Below are 14,605 nucleotides of genomic sequence, written 5' to 3'. Positions count from 1 at the left end.
CAAGACCTCAATGCCCAAATCGACCACGTCACACGTCATCGGCATTGTCGCTCCAGAGATACTGGAGTCAAAGTCGGTGGATACTGGATACAAACTAGACATTATTAGTATAACTAAAGGAGTCAACGGTGCAGTGTTACGATTCTATTGAAAAGTGTACTCCAGAGTCGCGTATTTTATTTGTGAGAGGTGTTCGTCCATATTATTTTAGGCTGTATTCTGGAGGACAATGAAGTTCAGACAACCTGCTACCTATGGGATGTCAGCGGAACTGCGCTGTGCGCGACATACCGGTGAACTGGCGGTTCCACATCCGGCTGGTGATGGCCCGGCCGTCCCAGATGTCACCACCCTCAGACAGCGTCTCGTTGAGCGCCATGCCCAGCAGAAGCACGCCGTCGTAGAAAGCGCCGATGAAGAAGTTCACCTGCCGACAGCAGCTCACGACTGTTTTACCGAGAATGCGCAGCATAAATCAGAGGTAACAAATAGTAAATATGAGACATACGGCTAATTCCAGATTGTCTGGGTGAGGATTATAAAACATGCAAATTAGGGTAAGTGAGGGTGATATGGTGAATCGGGTGAAATGGTGAATTGATTTAATTATTAACTGATTAAACAGATGTCTCTGTATGTCTGCATGCCAACAGTCTCTGATCATATGTACAGTGTGCACATGTTGAAAACCAGCTACGTTTTAAAAACTGTAAGTACTTTGTACAAAACTGTTTCCGATGCTAAATAATTTTTATATTCTGCATGCATTTGTAGATGTTACTTAAAGGAGCGTAGTCCGCGGGGTATTTTTTGATATATTCTGCCTTCTTATACTGTTTATGTACTACATAACCTAGAAAATAAAGTAGTGGAGGGAAGCGTGCGGAATAAAAATTGTAGAGAGAGACCAAGAGATGAATACAGCAGGCAGATTCAGAAGGGTGTAGGTTGCAGGTTGTAGTAGTTACTCGAAGGCGGAGAGGCTTGCACAGGATGGAGTAACATGCAGAGCGGCATTAAATTAGTCTTTGAACTAAAGATCACAACAACAATAATATGTTATATTTATATGGAAAATATTTCCACTAAATAACGGAACTCGCCGTTTTCAGTACGATTAAACAACTCATTGTGGTTTCGTCACCAGAATTCAGTTTTATATTACGAGTATTTAAACCAGTCCCGTGTTCTGTTTCCAGCAGATGTAAACAATGATGTAGCATAAATTTGATGACATTAGCAATGTGGGGTGATGACCGCGAGATGCAATGGAAAAGTGTCACAACGTAGATTTTTAGGTACATACTTTGCATGTCCCAATACCTGGCAATGGTTACTTAGTTTTGATACCATCCACTTTATTCGATGTGCGAAAGGAATGAGGGTAAGGTGGTTATCTATGTATTTCGGTACGAGCAATCATCTCTCCACTTTTTTAATTCTCACGGTACTTAAGCAAGCTGCACGACAGAGCCAGCGGGGCTCTATCACAGCCCACGAGAATAACGTCGCCTTTTTGTTAGATGTTTAAGTTGCCTGACAATCTCGGTGACACTTTCGTCTACCTATATCGTCCTGATACGATGTCTTCAGCGCGTCTCCGAATTCCTACGATGTACTCAGTCGTGCCCACCTGATGAAGTCCGCCCCCGGTAGCTGAGTGGTCAGCGTGACAGACTGTCAATCCTAAGGGCCCGGGTTCGATTCCAGGCTGGGTCGGAGATTTTCTCCGCTCAGGGACTGGGTGTTGTGTTGTCCTAATCATCATCATTTCATCCCCATCTACGCACAGGTCGCCGAAGTGGCGTCAAATCGAAAGACCTGCACCAGGCGAACTGTCTACCCGACGGGAGGCGCTAGCCAGACGAGGAAAGAAAAAAAAAAAAAAAAAAAAAAAAAAAAAAAACCTGATGAAGACTTCAAAACGAGGGAGACCTGGTCGCATTACTGCCTTGCATAAATTTTATTGCGCAAACGAAATGCACAGACATAAAATCCTGTAACATATCTATCTCTCTTTTGTTTTCATCACGTTTCAGTTTTAAATATTCGTCCTACGTCGTACTACTTTGTCATATTACAGCAGGATAATTAAAACATTTTGGCAGACTGTAAAAGAATGTCCACGTATCTCGTAACGATATACTGACAGCCTCTTTCTCTCTCCTATGGACATTATTTGGTATTTATCCGCATTTACAGGGAGCTGCCAATTATTACAGTAAGTGAAGATGCAGAATAATAGATGGCTGTTAATCGTGAGTAATTAGAAGTTACGGATAATAACGTCTGGGAAATAGTGACAAGCATGGGAAGGAGAGCCTTATGTACCCAGGCGCCGGGCGAAGGCAAGGGCAGGAAGCAGACACGGGGCCGCCTTCTAATTTCGATCCGTTACGCAGTTGCAATCCGCCGAAAGTTTAAAAACAGCTCAGTACATCGCAGAGTAAAAGGTCAATGCCGATCAACTCTGTGAGGCAATGTTTCATAATTGTACTTTCACCTTGTCTTCAGTTGTTGGAAACAGTGGAATTTGCGGTGACAATAAGTTTAGCATCTCGCTGAAAAAATTAAAGCAGTAGGTTTTTTGCGCTTTGCGTTTAAAGTATAATATCTGCATTATGTTACGAAAGTGTGTGTCTGTTACTGGACCCGACACTCATTCTGATTGACGATGATACTGACAAGATGGCAGTAACAGAAACAGTTGTCACAGTCTTTCAGGAACGAATCGGCAGACCACAATTACGCCGCCACAGACGACTATGACACTGCCAAAGAAAAGTAGTTGTATGGATAAATGCAACGAAACATCGCGAGCGTAAAAGCATGAACAATGATGTGCGTCGCAATAATTCGACAACTGTAATGTGTAAATACTGCCAACAACATTGCTGTCTGTTCCGTCTATGCGACATCAGTGAATGTTAAAATTTTTATGTTCTACGAATATCCGTTAAGAGCGTGTCAACATGTTCAAGCAAATGTGTATCTTTCTTTGGTTCAGGTAGACCTAACGGGAACTGAGACAACGCGGTATCGTGCTTTTCACTTAACGCTAATCTTTGCAGTCTGGGCCACAGCGATTTACAGGGTTCTAAAAGATAATTGTTCACAACGTACCACAGTGCTGTAGGTGAAATCGAGACGAACAAATTGACGCAGGACATTTATGGTCTACCAGCTCGGAAAATTACCCCAAAAGCTACCTAAGCTATAGGCCATAGGCACCGCTTAGAGTTCGCCTAAAATCTTCCATGAATATTAAAAATGTAAAACTGACGTTTGTGTAAATTTTACATAAGATATAGTGAATTTTAACAGCATAAAATTAACAATTACATCGTTTTATTTATGTAAACTTCTTCCTGCTCAAATATTGTGTTTGTACAGGTTAAGTGTAGAAGGTATTGTAAGCGTGATTAGTTTCCGCATAACATTACAAAAGTCTTTCTTCTCCCAACAGCGTCACGAATAGTTAACTAATGTTAACGGAATCGCGGCATAGGCCGGTAGCGTAGGGAAGGGAGAAGGTATTGAAAGTCTCGCGCGGCCCCGGTGCGATAATAGAAGCAAAAACCTTCCAGTAAACATGGATTCACAATCGGCAGCGAGTGTACGGTTACGAGTCGGCACAGACTTCAGTATGAAGTGTTTAATATAATACAGTTTGTTCCCCTGCACTAGTCTGGTACGTTGTATAGAGTTAGACTTGGCCGATGGAGAGCGACTGCGAGACGACAGCAGCTGCTTTGTCAAAAGCTTCGTCCCGCTTTATTTCAGTAATAAGAAAGAAGGAAATAATAATAATCTTGAAGAGCTTTGTACCTGATGTCAAGAAACGTTCATGTGTGATTCCGGAAATAATATTTCAAAGGAAATATCTGAAACTACGTGCTCTTATTGGTGACGAATTCCATGAACTCCGTTGAAATAAGCTACTAGATATTCTCTCAGACAACAACAAATGAATTTTGCATATATGAAAAACTTGAAGTTTGCTATTCAGAGAGTACAATATACTCCATTTGTGATAGTAATTAGTAGCAGATGTGTTTGTCTGAGGTGCTACGAAGCATCAATTGTGAATGAAACATTCTAAACGAGAAACACAGGTAATATCAGCGATGATAACTGCAGTAACAGGTGACAGCGACTCATATCTAGTAGTACCGGAACGGAAGTAAAGCATCTCTCTCTCGGACATTAACACGGCAAGGATAACACTCTGACGGGAGCACAGTTGACCTTGTCGTGTATGGAAATTTGGATAAACATTTTCAGGGTTCTGCGAGCTTCCAAATACTCCATTTGAGCGCTGCGGGCCTACGCGAGGTCCGTTAGCTGGATGTGGATTAGGCTAGCGACCTGGAACGCCCCACATCCCCCATTAAACGTGATGATCCGGCAGAGCAGTGAAACAGCCCATTAAGTTAAAACACCGATGCGCCATTAAGCACGTTCTTTGCGAACATACGACTGGTCCGAAATCTGCATTAGCCGAATGTCCCCACTACGGCGACCATGAAAACTGACGAATTTAACTACGGACTTGCAGTGCTAGGCTCGTAAAGCGCCCTGCAATGATTTCGCAACTGGACGTGGTGTCTGTGTGTCACACACTCTGGTACCTGATACTTTATTTTATCCATTTCACCATCTCACTGACGGTATGGTGTTAACACGATAACAGTAACTCTGAAACGGCAGAGGTTTGTATGTAGTAGTGTGCTGCTCAGAGTGGCACTGGACCACATACTACACACGTTACGTACTATCGGTAACGTGACTTGACTGACAGCATTTGCAGATGACGTGTTGTCTGTCGCTGAGGCAAGTCGAGAGCACTTTCGGTAGTTCCGTGAACGACGAACGCTTAGTGGCAAGATATCAAGGTACATCGTAGATGAACGTCATATGGAGGAGGCAGGGAGAAAAGGTACAAAGTGATGCACATACTATACGCACAGAAAATAGACAATTTCGACTTTTGTTGAAAACAGTGAAGGCATGCCACCAATATACAGGGTGTATCATAATTAACAGCGAAAATTGACATGGTAAAAGTACACCGTTGCGGCAATAGAAGCAAAAACGTTCTAGTAAGCATGGATCCGCAATCGGCGCAAGTGTACGGTTACGAGTCGGCACAAACATCAGTGTGAAGTATTATCCTAGTTAGCACAACTGTGTTTAAAATGTAAACATTTCGTCTAGCGGTTCATCTAATTGAACTCAGATTTCACCCCTAGCCTTCCTTAGCAAGAAATGCATCACACAACAGACTGTAAGTGCGAAGTATAAATAAGTAAAAAATGAATAAAATAAACATCAGGTGCAAAGCGAAGATTAAAAGTGCTCAAAAATTCTTATAAACAATATACGCTAGGTTCAACACAGTGAATAAATTTAAGTACTTAGGGGGAATATTACAGCTAATTGGTCAAGAACGAAACAAAAATAGAACCCAGGAAAAGGGGAGGGCTTGTCAATTAAAGAAGAACATTTACAATTTAAAAAAAATCTGTCTCAATAGAAACAAAAATCCACAACTACGTGATTGTTATTAAACCAGAGTGTTTTTGGGCAACGGGATGTTAAATCCCTATCAAACAGGGAAAAGCTGAAGCGTCGGAGGAAATGGTTCAAATGGCTCTAAGCACTATGGGACTTAACATCTGAGGTCATCAGTCCCCTAGAACTGAGAACTACTTAAACCTAACTAACCTAAGGACAACACACACATCCATTCCCGAAGCAGGGTTCGAACCTGTGACCGTAGCAGTCCCGCAGTTCCGAACTGAAGCGCCTAGAACCGCTCGACCACAGAGGCCGGCAGAGTTGGAGAAAAAGGAAAAGTTGGTAGTAATGAAAATTCTCGACCCAAGTAAAGTTGGGGATGGGTGGATGAGAAGAAATAATTAAGTAATCTACGTCCCAAACTGAAAAACTATCTGATGCTCACAGGGAAAGGATAGTTTGGTTTCAGGATCACTTAATAGGAATAACCTCAGAAAGACTCATTAAAATTTTTTTGACCGTTTCGACACAAATGTTACAATGCAGACCAGATGGCTCAAAGGAAGTGAAAAAGGATTTACAAGAAATTTAAGTAACGAAAGCAAAAATTCTACACAGGCCAACTTTTAGACACCAGATTAGGAAGCTTGGTGTTTTTCAGGAAAGTATCAGAATGCTCATTGCTGTAGGACAGATGAAAGAAGAAGTACTGGAAAAACCGAAAATCAGGAAAGAAGACAAAATCATGAGCGACGTACTTCACGCGGCCCATACATGGCCAAAGTCGTAGAATGAAGAAGGAAAGCGAGGTGCAGGCTGCGTAACAAACGGGTATGCCCGTAGTACTTCGTATCCAGCCGTTGTCACTCACTGAGGCGTGTTACTATCGAAACTTGAAGGTGAGAAATGTACAAGTGCTCGGTTAACGCTCGAACAACGTGTACAACATACACTAACGGAAATGAAAAGAGTTACAGCATGAAACAGCAGTCCGATTTTTTATACAATAAGACAGTCAGAGTTGCGAATAAAAGAGATTTTTTCAATAGGCGACCGATTTCCGGATAATACCTATTTTTCGAAACAACCAAGGCTTACAAAGTCCAAAACAAAATGAAATAATGCCGATACACACAGGGCTAGTCCCAAGTGAACATCAGTCAAGTTCGTTGACACATTCAGTAATTATCAAATCAGTCCTGTGCCATACCCAATATCCCCTTACACCCGAATTCCTAACGTTGAAGAGGTATGGGTCAAATATCTTTCCGACGGTACGTGGCGACACTGCTGTAACCTCTGGCCGAGTTTCAGATGTTCCCATCCGTCTATTCGTCAGATGCAATCGAACTGTCCTACGACCTGCTGGTGTGTTGTAGCGATCCTGGAGGGACTGCCCCTCCCCCACCCCCTACACCCTAGCCACCCATCGCTCTGCAGTCACTGTGCTACACGCAGCCAACTGCCTTCGCTTACCTGTCGCTATGACGCTCCCCTGTACATCATACGAATGATTTCAAAATGTCTGAACGACGGTGATAAGCTGCACGCGGGGTGTGGCCAATGTGCTACGCTTCCCATATTCCTAATTGAAGCCCAGTAAAGTGAATGCCGATGGCAAGGCGGTAGAACGTGCTTTCATGCAGCAGATGTTTAAACATTGAATTGCTGACCAGATATGGAGCAGGACTTTCTTCAGTACTGTGAAGAACAGTTCTGTTCATAATTTTTTAACTCGTGAAATACGGCTATTTCACTAACTTTTTTATAACTTTTAGAAGAATGGCCATTTTAGAATTTTCAACTTTCATTTCTGGTAAATTATTGAAGTGTTTACTGGTGACAGCGTCTAAAATTTAAGTTACACAGAGCTCGCTAGTGCCATAATTACACTACCAAAGTACTAATAACATTAAAGAAATATCCATAGTAATTATTCTTTGCGAGACATTACGATAGTACGAGGGCTCCAGATGCAGGACAGAACTGGATTGTTACAGAAAAGGTTCAGACTCTATACGACGAGTGATATACTGGGTGACAATTACTGAACTATATGGAAAAGATGTAAATTAATTACAAAATACGGAGTACACACACTTTATTCAACGTGGAAACGTCACTAAAGATATTTAGGTTATGACATGTTCGATATGCTTGTCATCATTGGCCATGACGTGGCGCAGATGAATGGTGAAATTCTGCATGCCCCCTGAAGTGTCGGAACATCGATGTTATCTATGACTTACTGAATGGCTGTTATCAGCTCAGAAATGGTTTTGTGGCTATTGCTGTACACCTTGTCGTTAATATAGCCTCACAAAGGGGAGTGGCTTGTGTTCGATCTGGAGAATATGGCGGCCAATCGAGGCCCATGCCAGTGGCCTCTGGGTACCCAAGAGCCAGAATGCAGGCTCTACACTGCTCACATCGATGGGGTCAAGTTCCGTCTTGCATGAACCACATCTTGTCGAAATCAGGGTCACTTCGGATAATGGAGATGAAATAATCTTCCAAAACCTTCACGTACCTTTTGGTAGTCATTGTGCCATCGAGAAATATAGCACCGATTATTCCGTGACTGGACATTGCACACCGCACAGTCACCGGTTGACGGTTAAGAGACATCTCGATTGCGAAATGCGGATTCTCAGTCCCCCAATTGCGCCAATTTTGCTTATAGTTGAACCCATCCAAATGAAAGTGGACCAAACCATTTTCACATCGAAGTCCTATTCGACAGTTCTGTGGACAGTTGTGTTGGCCAAACACAACCGCTGTTCCATAGCCCTGGAGCTTAATGGATGATGGTTTTGAGCTTTGTGTGGGAAGAGATGCAGGTTTCCAGCAACACGTTGTCACAGTGTCTCCCTGTTGATTGCCTCCTGTTGTGCAGACCGTCTAATAGATTGCCTGAGGCTGGTTTGAAACACGGCGTTTCTCTTCTCGATGTTTCAGGCGTCTTAACTTTTTTTTTTTTTTTGACGACCGACATTGACAACACTGTCATCACGATCAGTATCCGATCTCTCAAACTTGTTAATCAAATTCTTGATTGTTAGCACACTTGAACCGGTTGTCTTCAGCTTGAACTGGGTCGCAAACTTCCTTTGAACCGCAGTTGGGCTGTTATTACTAGCGTAACAGGCTTTCACAAGCGCTATACGCTCAGGCACCATGCATTGTGACATTTTCACGTGCGAAATGGCCGAAAACAACAAGCCGTGTCCCGCGGCCAACCGTTCAGATGTTATTACGCTTTTATTTCATATAGTTCAATAATTGTCATCCTACATTTAGATGAAGCGCGATTTAATATACTGCACGATGCTTCGAGTATTGCAAATGGACTCGTCCCAATCAGTTTTTAACTGTCTTTTTCCCTCCTGGTGTAATTCCTTTATTTTGAATGGCGCAAACAGTTGTATTTGTAATTTAAATATAAAAATTATTCCGGATATTGCTATTGTTATGTTACATTTTTGTAAAAAATGGCAGACCATGAAACACATATCAGCTTGCAAATGTGCTAGAGCTTGACATCATGATCAGTCTCTGGAAAATTGTGCTGTTGTACATTAGCTGACTATCCTTGGCGTTTTTTCGGGACACTCAAGATTTTTGTTATTCTGTCCAGAATTTTTTCAAAAGTTACTGGGGACACTTATTTGTCCCAGATTTAACAATAATGGAATGATTTATTACAAATTAGATATTTATTCTACCTGTATTGGCATGTTTTGTAATTAGTTTTTAGTTAAGTTGGCGAAACTGCTTGACGAAGAGATTCTACAGTTACCAAAGCGTGCCCACTTACATTGCTGCACACGAGGCACAAAGCTGGTTCTTGCCAAATTACATTAGATTGCATTGTGTGTTAGGTAGTATTACGTTGCTTTGCATTATTGTATGAATCATGGTCAAATGTATGTTTAACTTTTTCATATACTGTTGAAGAATACAGACATGCTGAAGCAAATTCACAGCACTGATAAACACTGTTCGCTGCTCCCACTCCTTCATCTTACAAGCGATTAATAAATATAAATTGCCATAATTTTCGTACAGTAAACGAAGTGACATTTTCATTTTATGACATTTAATAAGATTTTTTTTGCAGCATCGAAATTTTTTCATCTGCTCCGAATTTCGGTTCAGAAAATATAGTAACCTTATTAAACAGTGAGTTTGGATTCATACTAGGCATGCAGCAGCTGTGATGCGTGTGTGGAAGCACTGAGCAGAGGAAGGTGGAACGCGGGCACGAGTAACTGCTGGGACCTACAGTCCGTTCGCAGCAGCAGGTGAGTGCTGACTTGTCCGAGAGGCCAACAAATGGTTCGAATGGCTCTGAGCACTATGGGACTTAACATCTGTGGTCATCAGTCCCCTAGAACTTAGAACTGCTTAAACCCAACTAAACTAAGGACATCACACACATCCATGTCCGAGGCAGGATTCGAACCTGCGACCGTAGCGGTCGCGCGGTTCCAGACTAGCGCCTAGAACCGCTCCGCCACCCCGGCCGGCTGTCCGAGTGGCCATTCACAGACAGGGCAACACTGCAGCGGGCGGTATCCTTAATGTACGTGGGCAGTGTATCATCTGCCTCTGCAGACTTGTTGGATTGTTCGCCTTACTACGTCACTGACATACCGAGAGCCAAACGTAATGTTTTAGGCAACCTCCCGCTTCAGCCTGTCCTACGCTACTCTAGCAAAGCGGATAACACTACTACCATGATCGTAATTTGTCAGTTCCTACGCATCAAAGGTAATCTGAACATCAGCTGCTTCATGACAGATTTTTTAGAGGGCGAGATGCTGCCCTTCCTGCTGGAAGCTCTGCATGCCATATTTCAGGAGGATAACGGTCGAACATATACACGAAAAATGCAAAAGAGTTTCTTTAAAGAACAAAGTGTACCGCTTTCTCGATCGTCCTGCACGTTTGATGATTTGTAACCATGAAATACATTGCTCAAAAAAAGTCTTACAACATTGCATATTTGCGAATTATCATAGATAGAAGAGGAGCACGGAATGAAAGAATACGCCGTATGAAACTAAAAAAAATAATAACTTTACTGTGAAATAAAAGCAAAGCAATGACGAAACTATTGGTAGTGTATTCGAAAGTGCTCGCCTGTGAACTTAAAATCTGCTGAGATGAGAAAAAACTTTGTTGAGTATCGTATTGCGTCAGTCTGTGAAAAAACAATACTGGAGAAACCAACGTTTCGGCCACAGTTACAGAAAACTTTCACCTCAGCTTATCTGGCCGGAGAACCCTACGCAATTATATCAAAATCTGCTGCTCGGTAGCTTTCAATATCATATTCCCAACCCCGTGCATGCGTTGACCTCCGTTGCAGGTTGTCTACAAGATGGTCGACAATTTGTTGCTCAGGCCTGCCCGTCACTTCGAGTGCGGCCCTCATGACGTCATCCAGCGTGTGAAAAGAGTTTCTACGAAGCAGTACTAAAATCTCTAATAGTGTCAAGCAAACTCAATATGGTACATTTGAGCATGAATTTCAGACCTTGTTACGTCAAATAGCCCTCCGAAGACGGTGCTACAGTTTTGACCTTTGCGCTTTTGTTTATTAGTCATCGATCTCTATTTTTTTCCCGGAGACATATAGCACTTAAGACGCGGCCAGCACATCAGCTACTAGGTACCCCACGATGGCGGCGAGGTAGAAAGGCACCGCGCCGACGTGCTGTGCTTAGTTTCCCTTGCGAGGAAGTCGGTGGGTTCTGCCGACTGGAAACTGGAGCACAGCGCTGCTTGAGCGAGAAATTGCATTTCTCTTGACTTTGCGTCCTTTTCCGCATCCGGACATATCCTTGGTTTTTTTGTACAGTCGGATATTATTGGTCTCCCTTTTCGTTAATCTTCGTGTTCTAGAGACATCTAAATGTTACATCAAAGGTTCGCAGTTTAACGGATTTAACTTAAACAGTTACTTGTTATTGTTAATGTTTTTCAAGCACGTAATGTTTGAATCCTGTTTGTGTAGTTCGTTTTTCATAACTATTGTTAAATTTGATATACTGTGGTCATCGCAGATGTAGCTATCTCTAATTAACTTTGCACGATTGAAAATAACATAGTTCTCTTACCGAAGATAACATAAGGGGAGATGTTGTGGCCTTTCCATTCGGTTGGGTCTACCGCCTGGCAGAAGGTTATTACGAGGTAGTCTCTGTACGCCAATCGGCTTGAAAGACGAACACATTGTCTAAATATCAAGGATACTACAGGAGAATCGCTGGAGCATCCTGCCTCGACGCTGTACGACTCTAAAATACCCACGACTGCTGTAAGAGGTGTTCGACGACATCGATACATGGTACCGAGCCAAATCTTGACGGGGAAACTTGGCTACTGGAAGCATGGTACTACATGCGTGAAACGTACGTTGATACATTCTTTTCTTAATCAGGCGACAAACTACCCTTGCACTCATCGATGGAGAGAACTCATTGCCGTTGATCCAGGTCCGACCGCGGAAGTGCCCTTCGCCCACAACAGTTTTGTAATGTTGTTCGTAATTTATGCCGAGATATCAAGAAACAAGCGGTGTTGATTGCAGTCTTAAATTTTTTTATTATTTCCCAATAACGCGTCGCACTTTTATTTAGGCATTTTCGGAGTGAATGATGTTTGGTAGCGATGGGTACATGGAGTACTGCTCGTGATGTATCCTAGTAGGTAAATGCCCCTTGTCAAAGCTTTAATGATGCGCGGTGTTCTTATTTTAGTATGTGGTTCAATCCAACGCAAACCAAACAGAAAGAGGCTACGTGTGCGATGTGTGATGTGTACAACCAGGATATGCACTACATCTCTCGCATGTTTACGACGCAAAGCTTTATTGTAGGCCTGATCCCGTTTGGTTTGCATTGGACTGCGCCACATGCCGTGATAAAGACATCGCGCAGTGTTTATAAAGCTTTGATAAGGGGCACTTACCTGCTGGGATATTTTATGCGCGGTATCCCATGTACCTATTGCTACCAAATATCAGGCAATCCGAACAGGCCCAAATAAAGGTCAAACATGTCATTTGGGAAAAAATAAAAAGAAGTTTTAACACTGCATCCAAGAGTGCTTGTTTTATTCAAATGATACATACTACGGTCGCAGGTTTGAATCCTGCCTCGGGCATGGATGTGTGTGATTTCCTTAGGTTAGTTAGGTTTAAATAGTTTTAATTCTAGGGAACTGATGACCTCAGATGTTCAGACCCGTAGTGCGTAGAGCCATTTGAGCCATTTGACACATACCGGTCGCTGTACCAATCCGGCTATGAAGTGAAAGAGTACGCCCAGAGATCAAACTGATTGTACAGAGACGGTTTCGTACTCCCTGGGCCGACGTAGACCCCACAGTTGTCTCCATTAAGTTTCACTCAGGGTATTTGCTGACTGTTAAGTGTTGTAGCGTCACGGGTGACCGCTGCAAGTAATATCTACGTTTTGTGTGTCACAAAGGGCTGATGAAGATCCGAATTAGGTGGCTGTGGCGTACACCACTTCAGGCGAAAACGTGTTGTGCCGACATCCGTTGTTGCTGGAAGCTATCCATGAGCGCATGCTCCAGTCTCCAAGTGACCCTTCGAGCAGTGTTCACAGGTTGAACATTGAAAGCAAACCGCGTTTCATGTTGACGATCGGAGACAGCCGCTCTGAAGAGCACATTTACTTTCATTACACTGCTACGTAGCAATTCCTCGAGGACAAACAAGTGTTGAGACAGGTTAGGCATCAGCAGTGGTTGCTGGTGGATCGTGCCCAGTAAATTGACAGCTATGCTCACCCCAGATACAAATTGATCAAAAAATAATGCATCGGCCTCACGACGTAATATATATAAGCCAAGCTGTCCGTTTACTGGGCACACTCCACCAGGAACCACTGCTGATACTTTGTGCACTTGTTGTCAGACACGAACAACAACATAGACTCCCGGAAATATATTTCTAATATCCCACCATTCCAGCGATACGAAAGCAGATTCAGAGACTGGCGGCGAAAATATTTTAGTATTTGTGTAGTAGATATTTCCGCTTACTGCGGTCGCAACTGCTGAGATTGCGGTAAATACGTCACATGCAGGAGGCCCTTGGCATGCTGCAGGAAATAAATACTCGGCCCGGTGGCTGGATGGAGAGTTTGTATCCCGTGTTTCAAAAATGGGCCTCTATACACCGATTGTGGAATACATTTTATTTCGCTTTCTGGACCTACACTTCGATTTTGGAACCCTAGCTTTCGTCATCGGTGCCGATTTGAGCTAGCGTTACATGCAGTCACAACGTCTGCTCCCCATTGTGTTTACGACCGTCGACATAGCGTAGATCTCTGTTTCCCCACATTGTGTTTTTCGCTCCAGCCACCTGCCTAGTTTGTTTTCCGTTACGACAAAGAAACTACTCAGGCCTCGTTTGACTGCATTTTGTGACCTTTACGTGCCATAATTGTAACAAGTTGGGGTTCAGACCGTACTGATTCCTTGAAGACAGAGTTCAGGTAAACTTCGTTTGTGTATTGTCACATATCTAATATCTCAAATTCATATTAGAATCACGATTCTCCCTATCTTTAATATACTTAAGGTGAAAGCAAGTATGGTCTGTTTGTTTCTTGACCTTCCTCAGTTGCTATTGAAACTCTAATTTCGTTAACGTCGACGAAGTCCTACACGTTCGTTACTAATTTCGTCGCACTTGTTGTTAAAACAAGTATGTGCAACCGGCAAAAGTGTCCAAATCATAGCAAGAATGCCCAACATTGAAGAAAGCTAGTCTGATAATCAGGCATGAAATGATTATAGAAATTTAGTCATTTACTTAGGATACGATACAGTGCTATCTTTGCCAGTTTAAAGTTGAGGTGCCATCTGTTGAAGACGCACTAGATGTCCAACTGTGTTGCATGGATGGCTATTGTTAATACTCGTGCAGGGTAGCGTGCCACTGATGAATTTTGAAAGCAGCGACGTAACGCATGGTGAAATGATCCCGGTCTATAGACGACCGAACCGTGCGCAAACAATGTGAAGGCTGCTGTCTAATTTA

At 42.8% G+C, this 14,605-nt stretch overlaps 1 protein-coding gene across 1 annotated transcript in view; it reads right to left on the bottom strand.

Annotated features, from left to right (window-relative positions):
* LOC126267230 (atrial natriuretic peptide receptor 1-like) overlaps positions 1-14,605 on the bottom strand; it is a 534,344-nt gene that overhangs the window by 29,146 nt on the left and 490,593 nt on the right. The window contains exon 8 of the mRNA XM_049972212.1: positions 292-427. Within this exon, the coding sequence (XP_049828169.1) occupies positions 292-427 (136 nt within the window). The remainder of the gene's footprint in view (positions 1-291; positions 428-14,605) is intronic.

The sequence above is a fragment of the Schistocerca gregaria genome, chromosome 4 (assembly GCF_023897955.1).
Source record: "Schistocerca gregaria isolate iqSchGreg1 chromosome 4, iqSchGreg1.2, whole genome shotgun sequence".
NCBI classification, from domain to species: domain Eukaryota; kingdom Metazoa; phylum Arthropoda; class Insecta; order Orthoptera; family Acrididae; genus Schistocerca; species Schistocerca gregaria.
The sequence above is the reverse complement of the archived record's forward strand: the minus strand, read 5'-3'. Positions and strand labels throughout refer to the sequence as shown.